The sequence below is a fragment of the Neopelma chrysocephalum genome, unplaced genomic scaffold (genome assembly GCF_003984885.1).
Source record: "Neopelma chrysocephalum unplaced genomic scaffold, ASM398488v2 Primary Assembly neopelma1_66, whole genome shotgun sequence".
NCBI classification, from domain to species: Eukaryota; Metazoa; Chordata; class Aves; order Passeriformes; family Pipridae; genus Neopelma; species Neopelma chrysocephalum.
In genome coordinates, this window is record NW_020897725.1 from 13,724,564 (window position 1) to 13,739,648 (window position 15,085).

Sequence of the window (15,085 nt, forward strand, 5' to 3'; positions counted from 1 at the left end):
CTCCTGTGTCTCACGTGGATCAGTGTGAAGGGGAGTGGGTGGAGCCATGAGGGTGTTATCTGTGGATGCTAAAACTGTCTTTGTGGAGTACAAAAAACCAACAAGTTGTAAAGCCCCAGATTAATGCACAAACAGACTTAAGGCTACTAATTGCGTCCATAACCTATGGACAAAGGTGGGAATGTAATCCCACTGAGCATGGGATGTGTCAACAGCTTAGAACTACAGGATGTGGTGTTTATCAGAAGTGCTCAGACTTGACTGGTTACAGCTCAAGAGAAGCTGTAACATTTTGAATTCAAGCCTTCCCAACAGTTCAGCTCCCACCTCGTCCCAGGTGATGGGACACAGCAGGGTGGCCCAGATGTGGCACTGCAGGGATCAGGTGCATTTCACAGTGCAGGAAAAGGCTGCAATTCTCAGGTAAAGGCCTGAGGTGGTGTAAGGCGCAGAATTATTTTGCCATTCCAGAAAAAAAGGTCTCTGAAAACTGCTTTGGAGGGGTGGGTGTGGGAGATGATTTAACATTGCTCTGTGAAAGGAGCAACTTAATTTCCAGAGCAATTGAACACGTTAAAGACTGTTCCAAATGTGTGTTCCAAATGTGTATTCCAAAGTATTAAAATTAAGCATTGCAAGATGTCCCAGGTGTGTAAGAAGGGCTCCCAAGTTGTGTAGGAGGGTAGTTCCACATCTAAACCAAACACTGATGCACTCTGCACTATCCCATCTTCACAAAAAAAAGGAAATAGTTTTGTGGGAAGCTCATTTTAAAAAACACAGGCACTCATGGAAGAATTCGGTCCCTGTGCTGCTGCTGAGCACTCACCTGAGCTTCCAAAATAGCTCCTGCAAACCCTCCACTGTTTAAAGTAACCTCCACCAGGAAAATAAATTATAGAAGTCTGAAGGACTTTCAAAGTAATTACAAGTCACTTACACAGGTGGTGACACTGAGTTGTTCCGTGCTGGAGGAAAAACTGCTTTCTCAAAAGAACTAAATATTAGGATTTCCTCCTTCAGTGCTTATCTACTGTTGCTCTTCAAGTCCTGCATAAATGAATTCTCAAAAGCTTGTGGATTGGGGGGGGGAAACTCCAAGTAGAGAAAATCCTCAGTGATTTCTTCTGCAGTGCACACACAAAATAATACAGTCAGAGTTTCACTGGTAACACCTTTTTAATAGGTCAAAGTAACTGTACAGTTTATTATATTCTTCCTGAGAATAATTTATATCCCTCAACAGCAAAAAGGGAGTGTGGTTTTTATTTCAACAGAACAGATGGCATAACTGGAAAACCAAGGAAAATCTAATTACACTGCTCTACTGTAACTCCTCCCAGGCAAGATAGACAAAAGGATGGGTTAGTTAACTACAGTGGGTTTAAAACAGTCATCATGGCTTTAATCTGTCTTTATAAATTATATAAAAATGGGGGACATGGATGGTTACAGAACTCCTCTAAATGCAGCTCTGAATTGCTCTGGTACAAAGCAGCATTTTCACTTCCAAGGAAAACAACATTGCTACAAAAGAACTGGCACGTTATCCTGGTGAAAAAGACAAGTGTTCAGTTGTGTCCTACAGCTAGTTCCAAACAAATGCTTCACACAGTCACATAAAAGAAAAAGGCAGGAAGATGAAGAGGGCTTTAGTTTGTCTTGAAATGACCGAAGTCTTGAAAATATAGCTTTTTATTCTTTCTCTGTAAATCGTGATTAGCATATTGCGACATAAGTGTTCTAATAAAAAAAAATTCCAGTCTGGATAGTTCATATACTGTGGGCAAGAATTCTCAGCCCTGAGGTTTCCCCGAATTCTTCACTTCACAATATCTTTCTCCGATCTGCTGCTCCAACAGTTTTGGCTCCGAGATCGTGACCCTGCGGCAGCTCCATGCGGTGGTGCAAAGGGCCCTGTGCTCCGTGGCCGTGAGTTTCCGAGGGCTCCTGTACAAACCTCATCTGTGGTGATGCCACTTCTGAATCCCAGACCAGCTTGGCTTTACGATAAACACTGGGTTAAACTGCTGCGATGAGAGAACCAGCGGCGGTCGGTCAGGTCTGCTGAAGCGAGAGGCGCTGGAAAGCCAGGACTGCACTGGGTTAATCCTCACTGCTGGTGGAAGGTGAAGAACATCCTGTCGCAAGCAGAATTCTGAGACTGATGACACTCTTCCCTCAGTGCTTAGTGTGGCCTGGACTGGCTGATTTTCAGTCTGGCTTGGTCGATAACATCCAGCAGGTTTTTGGCATCCACAGCCAGAGCGTGAGCAGCCGTCAGCATTTGCTTCTTGTACTCCTGCTGCAGGCTGGTCATCACATACTGCTGGGCCAGTTTCATCTTGTTGATGAGCTCGGCCAGGTCTGAGTTCAGCAGCTTCTGTGCCATCTCAATCTGCAACGAGATGGTTCTGTCAGCTGGGGGGTGTTTGGAGCACTGCACTCAGAGTGACGCCACAGAGACACAGCCCCTGCCTGAGATCCCTGACTGCAGCTGGGGCTGTTTTGTGGGCACCATGTGGAGCAGCATGTGGAATTTGGCAGCTGCTGCTCTACCCTGGGTGGAGATCAGGAGCAGCCCTGATCAGCTGCTGAGGCACTTGCTGTTAAACACCACCAAGATCCAGGTAGTGGATTTTAACCCACATCTTGGCACTAACACCTTGTTATGGGTTTCCAGGTCCCTGTTATCATCACTCTTTTTATTACTAAAGCAGCTCTATAGTCACAGCAGTAGCTCTACAAAATAAAACAGGTCAAGAAGGCACATACAGGTTGCTTAACCACATGGCTAAGCCAGGATGATTGTCTGAGATGGCACTAACAGAATCATTCTCTGTCCTTCTCATTATCACATTTGTTCCAAGATTTTGGAAGAAAACGGTTTTACTCATGAACTTCATTGAAAGCTCTGTCACTTCTCATCCAGAACTAGATTACTACAGGAAACCTTCCAGCTGCACCAGGCTCTGCTCAATTACCTGTTCAATGACTTTGAATTAGCCCCCAGTGGTCTCCCTGCCTTGGAATACTGGGCTTTATGTCTCCTTCCTTATTACTTACATCCAGTTTGAGCATCCTCAATAATATGTATGTCCATGCAGCAATTCCAATAAAATTCATTTAATGTAGACTTATAGCCCAGGAATTCAGCCTGCTCAGTGAACCAAAATGTGTGCCCGTTCCAAGAAGGGAGCACCAAAACCTGTCCCCACTGGCTGAGGCTGTGGAAAGGTAAAGGCTGAGTTCAGGTGAGCTCCACATACCTCTCTGTGGGTGCTCGGAGGAAGCACTGGGAGGGTCTCATCTACAGTTGCCAGTAAGGTTCTTAGTGCCAAACCAACCTCCTAAGAAAAAAAAAAAAGGAAATAAAGTTTAAAGACAGAATGAATAGATGAGAGAATTGTGGGAATGCAGGAGGCAGCGCACACACTTAGTTCTTCATCTGGATAAGAAGTGAGTTAGAACATGGCTGAGATACTTCAAAATCCCACCTGCAATTGTGTGTTTCACCATCAAAACAAGTTGCCGAAGGGTTAATACAAAGTTTTCCTTAAAAAAGTGAAAATGTGGAGAAGACAGTGCACAACTCACCACCCTGGATAAGCACAGGCAAGTTGGAGAATAAAGCACTGTTGTGCATAATACTGGGAACAGGATCCAAAGCTCCAGCCTCTGACCACAAGTCACCCACCTCACAAACACAAAAAGCTTTTAATTTGCAGCTTCACAGAAAGTTTCTCCTATGCCACTTGAAGATCCAGGAAACAAATAACCCCCAATTTTAGGAATGTCTCCATACCTTCACCATGGGCACGTACTCCTCAGGCGGAGCTGGCTGGATTTTACTGGACATCTCTATCACTGCCTTCACCAGCCCGGTTACATTCTCATAGACTTTGTCATTGGAGCGGTCCAGGTTGGCCGTGGGAGGAGGACTGATCTCCTGCGGCTGAATCTGGAAGCAGAGAGCGGCTGCTGAACCTCCTGTCCCCAGCAGATGGGGCTCAGCAGCTTCCCAACCTCTGCAGGCAGCCGGGAAGGGCTCACATTCCTCATATTCCCAACAGCCCCCCCGCTCGGTCCCACTGGTGCCCTGTTCTGGCTGAGCACACTCGCTCCAGGATCTCAAGGAAGTTTCTTTTAGTTCTTCTGACTGAACCTGATCTGTGAAATTACACCGGGCAATTTTTACCAGGATTTTCCTGAAGAGCTTCCAGTATAACTCCCTTAACAGAGAAGAGAATAATTTGAGGAACGAGGAGTACCAAGTACTTGACATGTCTAAGTGGTTCAAGTTCCACTGTTAAGGCAACAGGTATCAGGTCCCTCATTCCAGGAGCTTTTTTTGTGCTTCAAAGCAATGTCAGAGTACACAATAACACACTGATATGGAAAAGAGAACTGGAATGAGATAATCTTAGGTCCCTTCAGACCCCAACCATTTTATGATTCTGTAACATTATTCTTTTGTTAGTGAAAATCCACAGCAGATTAATAAAAATGGTGTCAATGTGTACAGGTGGTATTGATTTCCAATAGATCAGAAAAAAAACCTAATAGGTTAAAAATCCTGTAGTCCTTACTCATGCAAAACTTCCAGTGAGTCAAGTCTGTCTGGAGTTAAATCCAAGACAGACTGAAATAATCCTGGGACAGAAATGAAAGAAAATTTACAAACTTCTTCTGTAAGGTCCTCAGTATCTCTGAACTGTAAAGCTACAGGCATACCACTTTCCTGCAGCTATTCCCTGCTATGGGATGCCCAAGCAACCACTCAGTGGAAGCAGAAGGTTAAAAAACTGCTGATTTCCTCCTGGTCACAGGGTGGCTGCCCACCCTGGCAATCTGAAATGGCTTGTGGTGCTTCAGCCCCCCACACTGGGTTACTGCTGGTTCTCAGGACTGGTCCCAGCTCCAGAGATGTTTCACCAGAAACACCTGAGACACTGCCCTGAGGAAACTATGAAATACTTGGATGAAACTTTCTCTATAAGGAAGGAGTGCAGGATTTAGCACGTGGTGATTTTGTTTCGTAGCACTTCGTTAAGTGGGTACCAACAGCTATTACAGAGATTCAATCTAGTGCATTGATCAGAAAGTACTTCAGGAAAAAGAACACTGTAATCAGCTCAATCAGCAGGGAAAGGCTGTGATTCCAATTGGTTTCAGCAATCGAGAAGTTAAAGTCATTTGGCAAAGTCACATGCAAAGACATTTTGGAAAAGGGCACGGACACACGCTCACGCACTGCTTACCCTCCATGGCTATGGTTGAGCAGAATGTGGGGGAAGGTTAAAGAAATTTACCAAAAGAAGGGAAAAAAAGAAAAACAATATTAATAAAACTCAGCAGGGGAAAAAAAACCCAAACCAAACCAAACCCAAAACATGTGTAGCAATAAGAGACCAGTTAAAAAGCCTGCAACGGAAACGCATCCTCACCATTGCCGGCAGTCACTCGTGTTAGCTCTCGGTCTGTGTGTTACAGAACAACCTGCTGTGCACCTGTGTGGGCAGTGGAAGGGTTTGCCATGCACCCATGCTTCCTTCTGACTAAACACATGGGAGGACATCATGCAAAGCTGGACAGGAGCAAGCCAGTCTGGCAAGCAGCAGAGTGTGAATGGAGCAAAGGGCCTGGGCAGTGGTGGGGAACAACCTGTCCTGGGAATGCTGGGCCCTTTACACAAACAATCTAGTACTCACTGGATTTAAGAAAATGTTGTAGCCATCTTTCTGAAACTTTTCTTTTTGTTTTGAGAAGTCATGATAGGAAAAACATGGTCGTGTAACTGTGCAGCTCTCGTTCTCAATGACTAATCACAGTTGGGGTGAACTACCAAGAACCCACTCTAGATGATACCCAACCCATGGAATTCCAGGCCCTAACCTTCCAAAACTAAAGACACTATATTTCTTAACACTTGATTTCTCTTTGTTTTTCCCCAACATCAACAGTATTGCTCTGCAGACTGTGAAGTGCTGAGTTTCCTTGTGGAACTGGCTGATGCTGCCTCAGCCAGGAACACAGACCCACGTGCTCCCCGGGGCCTGCCCTGAAGGCTCCTGAGGACAAGCAGTCCCAATCCTCTTCATTTGTGTTCTGCAGAGAAGGGAGACTGAAACGGGAGTCTGAACTCGGTGTACAGAAAAGGGAGTCTGAAATGAATCCTAGAAGCATCTTCAGTTTAGGACTGCAGTCATTAACAAAGCTATACCAAAAAATAACAGGCTGTTTTCCTCATGGGACATAAAACAATCTAATTTCAAGAAAATCTTAACAGAAAAAAATAAAATCAGCCCTTCTTTCCTACTCAAGAAGCTATTTAGTATACAAATCCTGTTCACTTGTCACTACTGATGTCTTTGGCTGCTCAGGTTTAGTTTGTTTGTCAAAAAGATGTATTTCAGAAAACATTTTTCGTGTTCCAGTATCAGCATTTAGAAAGGAAACTTTAGAGAAGCCAAGTTTAGTAACACATCTGTTATTGCTTTTTGACATCTTCTGAGGCTTGGCAGCTCAAAAAGCACTGGCATCAGTTTATAATAAATAATCCTGCTCAAATTCATCACTGCTAGCTGTTTACGCTGATTCTTACACATTCCGATAATCCCAGAACAAGAGCAGGAGTGAGACACAGGCTGGCAGTGCCTGGGATCAATTTGTGCTGAACATACTGCTCTGATGGCAGGTTTTGAATTTCATGCTTAGATAAACTGGGCTTTTTCTGTACTTTCTCAAAGCACCTAAAATAAGGGTGACTTATCCCAACTGCTGTGGCCACCACAACGTGGACTCCCTCTCTTTACTACAGGCTTGGCTTTCTTTCCTGAAGATTAGAAAGGTAACAGGAGCCCCACTGGCAGGGAACAGCGCATAGAGGGATGGTTTTGGAAGTGCCTGACATCCTCAGGAGCAGTTCTGTGGACACCAACTGCAGCAGGGGCAGGACACTGTGTTTCACAGCAGCATCTCTGCTACACAACTGCTGTCATGTTTCAGTTTTGGCTTTATTGCCTATTTAATGGAGATGAAACAACACAAGGGAAGTATCTCAATCCCAGGTCAGACAGCCCATTTCCCCTCTTCCTTATTCCCCAGAGCTAGTAGGGTTTGAGGAGCCTGGGTGCTGCAGCAAGAGCTCTTTGAGCACCACAGTTCAGACAGGTCTTACTTCCCTCTGACCGAGAACAAGAAACTTTGGTACCACCCGAGCAACTGGGAACCCTGGGTGTGCTCCTTCCTGCTGAGCAGGGAAGGGAGGCTGTGTCCATATGGGACATCTCATACGCTCTTCAAACTAGAAACAAGCTCACCTGGGCAAGGCTCTAGGTGAGGAACATACTGAATCACAGTCATGGAGGACCCGAGCCTACCAGCGACCTCCCCACCTCCCTGGAGAGCTCCCAGGGCAGCATTTACTGTGGGGTGTTTGGTCGCCTCTGCTTTCCACAGTTTCTACTTCAGGAGCACCCAACTACCTCAGAGCAGTAATGTGTGACTTTCTGAGGGTGTTTCAGGAAGCACTGAGCAATGTACCTTCACGCCCTCGTTGTAGCTGTCCACGGGGCTGTTCAGACTGGCCAGGCTGCCCAGATGTCCGGGGGCTCCGGGGCGCGGGGGCTTCTTTGGCGGAGCTGCGTGATCTGCTTAACAGAGACAATTCGCATTTTTAGAGGACCAACGTGCCAGATGTACCTGCACCATTCTGGTCTGCCCATGCTACACAGGCTGCACATGCTCTTCTCTACCAGCAGAGGAGATGGACATCTTTATGTGTCTTGCAGTGCATTCATTGTTTGTAGGAGCTGCACTTTGTGAGAACTCGACTGTTTTATAGGATACTTTGAAAAATTCCCTATAGGGGGCAACCGCTACTGCTCCCAGCACACCTGCTCCACCCCTGAGAGGTTCTCACCTCTCAGTACCAACACGCTGTGTGTGTCTGGGAAAACTGGACTTCTTCCTGGAAGGAATCCTGGGTGTGATGCACTTTGAGACTGGGAAACCCAGCTTCAGGTGTCTACTTCTGTTTTACATGTCTGAACTCCACACTGGGTGAAGTCCCACACTGACTCATCTTCCTCTAGACACTTCCTGCCTGTTGATCTAAACACTTCCCTGGCTTTGCTGACTGCATGTCTGGGGCCTGCACAAGGAATCTGAACACACACTGCACCAAACATCTGTGTGTAGTACCTGGAACTGAATCCACCCTGTATGGAAATACTGGCATGAACCTTTGCCACCACTGCTGCTGGAAGACTTGTAATCAAGGATTCAAGATGACAGTATATGAATTTACTGCTTACCTGGTTTACCCACAGGTTGATATATGTGCTGGTTACCAGCCTATAAAACAAAATAAACATTTGAAGTAGTTATTGCAGTGCTCACAGCTTTCATCAGCACATCAAACACTGACAGCAGCCAGTTCTCAGCACATTTCCCAACGGGTAAAAATACATCCCTATTCACTAACATCAGCCCCTCACTACAGGTCTCTTAGTTACAGAGTAAGAAAAGAATTTTCATGTATCTTGTATCGCTCACAACAGCCCTGCCTCTACATCACAGTTTATCCTTCCTCGTTACTCAAACGTGGTGGGATAGTCACAGGCATTTCCAGCCTGTGTCCACAGATCCAACTGCAGAGGTCACAGTGGTGAAGGAGAAATGGTACTGGGGCCCATGGATGCTGGTTGTTTTTTAAGAGCACAAAGACAGGCAATTCCAAAGCGCTGGAAGTCAAGCAAGCAGGGCAGAAGGCTGGTCTGGCAGAGCAGGGATATTCTTCTAGAACTCAGGTGGACAAAGGAAGTGTACAAACTTTGGAAACAAGGACGGGTGACAGGGACAGGTGACATCCCTACAGAGATGCTGTTTGCCACTACAGGGAGAGGATTTGTGCAGTCAAAGCTCGACCACAGTTCCAGATGGACAGCACAACAAAAGGGGCTTTTTAAAACCCCCAACAGCTAAAGGAGAATAGAAATAAATAACATTGGTCTGTTGCTCGACGAGGTTGGTCACCTCACAAATAGGGACACAGACAAAGTGGAGACATTCGGTCATGTCATAAAGTTTGATTTTTGCTGTTAAGCTAAATATTTCAAATCTGATAACCCCGGGGGAAAAGAAAGGGGGCAGGAGAGGAAGGAGAGTAAAATCCCACTAAGACAATTCTTGAACTTTTACTTCCAGAAAATTGTGTACTGAGAGTGTATGTGAAAAGCATGTGATCAGTCAGGAAATACTAAAATGTGCGTGGTAACTCCTCATTTGTGTCACTGCCCGATTTCTCATCCTCTCGATGAGAGACTGAAGTTGACTCACAGCAGCATGAGGCACTTCCCACTGCAAATGAAGACAGAGTATGTTCTGAATCTACTGAGAATGATAAAACTGCAAAATCAATTTCTGGAACCAGAATTGTAGTTATCATGAATTAGAGTCTCTTTAAAACTCATTTTGTCCATGATCACCAAGTGTTTTCTTCACACTCTTTCAAATGGGGTGTGAAATTGTACTACCTCCTCTGGGCAGACAGGACTTCCCCTACAAACAGTTTGGGATCTGGGGGCTGTAACCTGTGACATGACCTCAAAATCTCAAGGGCATCTCAGAACATCTTCAGAAGCAGCACAGAACTCCTCTTATATAAAGATGCAACAATATCCAAGGCATAACAGTAACTAATAGTCTTGTCCAATTTCATGGAAAAAATCATAGGAGCTTCCAGACATGAATGTCCCCAGGGATCATTCTGCAGTGTGTCAGTTATACACTCATTCATGACTGTGCTTTGGCTGCAAATGCAGGAAGAATCCCTAAATTCTTAAGTGGTGAAGAAATGCTGAAGCCAAACTAGGAGTTTACAATCTCATCCTAAATGAACCAGGAGAGTGAATTTAAAATATTCCCTACTTTAAAGGTGACCCCTAGGGAAAAACAGTGGGTGAAGCACCAGGTTTGTGTCACTAACAGTCCCTAAACTAATCAGTATGATCCAGAGATTCCAATGGCAATTAAACAATTAGAGAGATGGTTTTAGTTAAACACACAGGAGTTAAGCCATTGAGAAAGAACACTCGAGCTGCAGCTGCTGTCTGGGAATAAAGGAATGGCTGTGGGATTTATTCCCATTGTTTCACAGAGAATCATTTACCCCAAACAGATTTCTGGGTAATACAACAGCAACATTTACATTCCTTGCAAGAAAACCCATTTAAACAACTGCAAAAGTTACTTTAATCCTGCTTCCTGTTGACAGAACTTGCAGAAAACAATCCACATTCTTAAATAAAAGCCCCAATTCTACAGCACATGACCACTTGAAAATTATTGCAACATATTTATGGAAACATTTTAGGATTTGTTTCAAGAACAGCTTCAAGGGGAAAAAAAAACAAACCAAACCAAACCCCCAAAAACTGCTGCATGAACCCGTTTGCCGTGGCTGCCGTTCCCACTGAAGCTGAGCCGCTTGGAAAAGTTGTACAACCACGTAATAATAGTGGAAATATTTAGCAAAAACTTTAAGTCGTCTCCAACAACTGAGAGCGGGTATGACATGTTCTATCAGGGAACTGGAGGAAAAGATCCCACATATACTCACTGGGCCCTGGAGACCTCCATCCTCCCGGTCGATGCTGCCCCTGGAGAGCCGCACGTCGGGTTTCTGAAACAGAAATCAAACATCTCACTCCGTGCTCTCCTTACCCCTCGTGCCCTTGGCTCAGAGGCATTGAAAAAGACAGGAAAATCCTGTTAAAAGCACACACTGACAAATCCAGATGTCATTTCATTCCAGCCCCTCCACCCCCACCGCAGCTCCCGAAGCCCTTGGCAGCCTCGGCTGCTCCCGCTCCTCCACCACCCGCTCCCAGCACGCAGCTAAAAACACCCTAATGAACATCCATAGTACCATTGCCCCAGCACAACACTGGAAAACCTGCATTTTAACTTTCTCAAAGGCAGCAAAAGTTGTGGTTTTCTTTAAAAAAAAAAAAAAAGAAGAAGAAAAAAAATCGCTTGCTTCCCAACAGCAAAATTCCAACCACAGGATGAGAAACGCTGTGCATAAATTCCCGCTTCCTGCCCCAGGATGGCTTATATGTACTTGGCTCCCTCTCCAAGCCTGCAAATGGGGCCAATTACTGGAGCTCTTTAAACAGTCCATTTGGATACAGCAAGCTAACAAAGCCATCTAGATGCCATTTTCTCCCCCTACAAGGAACAAAAATTACTATTTTATGTTTTAAGCACAGGAACCCGGGGATTGGTTGTCCTAAAAAAGTAAAAATTAAACCACACCTTCCCCCCCCCCGCAAAGAAACTGGTAATTTTTCTCATAGAATATCCGAAGTTGGAAGGGATCTACCAGGATCACTGGATCCAACTCCTGCCCCTGCACTGGAAAACCCCACACGTCTCCCCAGCAAATCCAGGTAGGTTGCATTTATTCTTCAAGGACAGGTTAATTACATGGAAAGACAAAACAACAGTGGATGTGAAACCAAGGTTAACCCTGATCTGCCAACACAAGCTCAGCAGAATGAGAGCATGTCTCTAGTGCATGAATTCCGGCACTTAAAACCAGAGGATTTATCTGACTCTCCTACGAGACTGGATGAGGAGTTAATGAAAAGGGATAAAATGTACATCTACAGCAGTGTAAATACAACTTCCTTCACACGTCTGCATGTATTTATACATAAAATGGTCACACACAGCATGAGAAGGAACATTTTTTATTTAGAGAAACGTAGGCGTGTGAATACTGAGTGTAACTAAACTGACCCCATGTCCTTTCAGGGTTAGTCTGGGGGGGACAAATATATCCTTTTCTTGTTTAAAGCTACTCCAGATCCCTTTCCTCCTTTTAAAAACCCTAAAGAATAATTCCAAGTCACATATCCTGCTAAAAGAATCTAAAAACCAGCAGGGCAAAAGGAACTTGCAAAGATACACTAATATTGATCTTTTGTCATTAAAAATACTCCAGTTGTGCTTTCAATTTGTCAGGAAGGTTTATATTTGGGATTCTCATACAGTCTTCTGCAGACTGAGTGAGGAACAACCAGAGACGGTCGCTGCCTGAAAAAACTTGCAGATTAAAAATAGACAAATCATATCAGACGGGGAAATATTTAACCCCATAAACTTCTTTCATCTTTTCCCAACATTCTCCTCTGCCCCACCAAAACCTGGACAGTCAGGAACACAAGGAATAACAGAGAAATATTCAACACGCTTCTGCATCCAGTGTCTGAGAAAAGGCCAATTACATATTTACTGACTTCAGTGTTCTAATAAATTCTAACAGCTCCCATTTTAGTAAATGATATTGTGATTTATTCATTTGTGAAGCTGTGGAAATTTCAAAAGACAAGTTATTTTACAGTAAAGGTGATTTGGATGATCAATATTTTAAATCAGTATTTTAAAGTACTACTTAGCAGCAATTCTTATGCCTCTGCAGTGGCAAGAACTTCAACTTGAGCCCCTCATGCTGGCCTGACAGCAATGCATTGCTGGATTTTTAATACTGAGAGTGTTTAGTGCAACATTCTCTCGGTCAAAAATCAGCGTCACACCAAAACCGAGCTGTTCTGTACTTCAAACACCACTTCACAGCCCCAAAGCACGTCCTGCCATGTTTCCAGTCCCTGCCATGGCAGCCCTCCCAAAAAACAGAGAGAGGGAGAACTCTTGTGTTGTTAAAATCTTGCAGAAAAACAAAATCTTTCAAAAGTAAAGGGATCTTTTGTCTAATAAATAGTCTGCTATCTGAAATCTTTGGAAATGTCAAGAGGATTTTTCAGACAGGATCTGTAACGTTGACAAGAGGGGACATAATCCACTTTATTTCCAGTATTTCTGGCTACTTGCTAATAAAAGAACATGCAAGTCTTGGCGTTCTCAGGACATGTCGAATTTTGATGTCTTGGTTGGATTTTCTCAAGCTAAAAATTAAAATCTTATTTTAGCAACAGTTCACATCAATTATACTTGAATTGCAGTTCTCAGTGTCAAAACAGGACAAAACCACAACTATGTGGGAATTTCAGAAAAAAAACCCCCAAATCCAAGCATGATAAAGAAACTATGTGAGTTATTTCTTCTTAGCCTATCCCAGAAAGGACTATAAATTTCTCAGTACAACACTGTTCTGCCTGCTGAGGAGTCACTAAAAGGCACGAACATATATATCTTTATTTATGTGATTAAAAGTAATGCACGTAACATCAGTACAGTCACAAAGAAAGGTTCAAACTGGAAACTCCACATAAGGAGGGAATTAGACAGGCCTAAAAGAAAAGAAGTGTTGTATAAAATGTTCAGAGATAGTAACATGTTTGTAGTGCAGCTTCTCACCCTCCACCTGCACATGCCCTGGACAGAGATTGTCTCCTGCAGTGACCTGTATCAAGCTTTAGGTGCAGTAATGCTTTGTCTGCACTTCAGCTTTCTCAAAATAATTTGGATATTTCTGTCCTTCCTGGAGATGCTCATCTCCAAAGCACTTCTATCAAGAGAGCATGAAAGCCCACAGGTTTAATCAGTGCCCATTAAAGCTGCCAGACTATTGGGCTGTATCCACATCCCCTCCCTGTCAGGGGCTGGGAGGGAGTGTCAGTCCCAGATCCCTGAAAATCAACCCCTTCACCAATTCTCTTCTCACCTCCCAGTGAATGTATTTGGGTACAATTTAAAATTAAACACTTCTTTACTCTTCAGGTTTTTACACAACAGATTCATTTGCATTCAGGAGCTTCCCATGAGGAGAGACCTGTTTGTTTTCTCTTTTTACAGCAGAATCTCTGAATTCTGGATTGCGTTAAGGCTGCAGCTTGCAAACAACATTTCTGTCTCCTCTCAAGCACTGACTGGTCCCATGTTCTCCAAGGACCAGTTTCAGGCAAACTGCTTATACTGATAACAACCTCCCCAAAGACCGGCACATTTCCATTTCAATGCCATTGCAACTTAATTCCCCATCTGGGGTGTCCCTTCCAGCACACATCAGCACTGTTTATCCACGTCCTAACGTGCTGTGAGTTGTGTTTTCTCCCTGTAGAAGCAGCAATAAATTCCAAGTCGTGAGCAAGTTGCTGTTACTCTGGGGAAGCAAAAATTGTACCAACAGAAATCCCACTGAGGATTTTTTTGTCTCGTTGAAGTGTCTTACATTAAATGTTTTGCAGTTGCTCCCCTGTGAGTCCAACTCCCAGCAGTACAACTGGGATGTGCTGTAGAGCCTGAAGACTGGGTAAACAGAGCTGCTTTTGGAAGTACTGAGAATATTACAGATGGTTACATAAATTAAATATTAAATATTTTTTCTACGTAAGTTAAATATTAAAATCTGGCTCTCCTCTCTTTGTTCTTCTCTGTGCTCAAAAGGGCTAATATTCTTCTGAAACCTACCTGAAGCAGAGAGGTCCAAGACTTCTTCCTAAATAACCTGGAGTGAAAATAGGGAAAGTACTTCTCCCAAATGCAGAAATGTCACTAGTCACTCACCAGAGGACATGGGCCAAGGAACGTGTGTGTGTGTAATTTGTGGCTTATTTCTATGCTGGACCTTATTATGTGGACCTTAATGCCTTATTTTTATGTGTTTGGACTCTCATGCATGAGCTGTGGATATCCTTCAGGAGATCTGCAAGGCTTCCAAGAGTGACTCCCCGCAATGACTCTTTTACCATCGTGATTCCTCCAGGGCTAAACTCCAAAACCCACATTCCTCTTCCAAGAAACACCCATCTATAAATGGAAGATTTCCCTGACACACATCCTGCCATGAGCTCAAAGACACCCTTTGCCTATCAGCAGTTTGTTCAGGTACTGACACAGGGTGTAAATCTGTAAAGGGCATTCAAGTCTGAACCCCAAGATCTCGATAGTCAAAATGTTAATGGGGAAAGAAAAAGAACTGAAGTCCCTTATGGATTCCAATTCCTCAACAGAATAGATGCTATAGAGATGGTGTCTCCTTGGAATAAAACTAACACATACTGAAAAACACACTCTTCCAAACATATGACAAGACTGTACTGGAGATAAAAGAAAA

The 15,085-nt window shown here is 44.0% G+C and overlaps 1 protein-coding gene across 19 annotated transcripts in view; it reads right to left on the reverse strand.

Annotated features, from left to right (window-relative positions):
• Window positions 1–1,160: 1,160 nt before the first annotated feature.
• PTK2 (protein tyrosine kinase 2) overlaps window positions 1,161–15,085 on the reverse strand; it is a 189,618-nt gene continuing 175,693 nt past the window's right edge. For 7 of the 19 annotated variants that reach the window (XM_027684583.1, XM_027684569.1, XM_027684564.1 and 4 more), the window contains 7 exons: window positions 10,625–10,687; window positions 8,319–8,358; window positions 7,546–7,655; window positions 5,262–5,270; window positions 3,806–3,961; window positions 3,270–3,350; window positions 1,161–2,398 (listed from right to left, as the gene is read on the reverse strand). In XM_027684583.1, the coding sequence (XP_027540384.1) occupies window positions 2,189–2,398; window positions 3,270–3,350; window positions 3,806–3,961; window positions 5,262–5,270; window positions 7,546–7,655; window positions 8,319–8,358; window positions 10,625–10,687 (669 nt within the window). In that variant the 3' untranslated portion in view covers window positions 1,161–2,188. The remainder of the gene's footprint in view (window positions 2,399–3,269; window positions 3,351–3,805; window positions 3,962–5,261; window positions 5,271–7,545; window positions 7,656–8,318; window positions 8,359–10,624; window positions 10,688–15,085) is intronic. The other 12 variants (XM_027684570.1, XM_027684566.1, XM_027684573.1 and 9 more) reach the window with 3 other exon arrangements.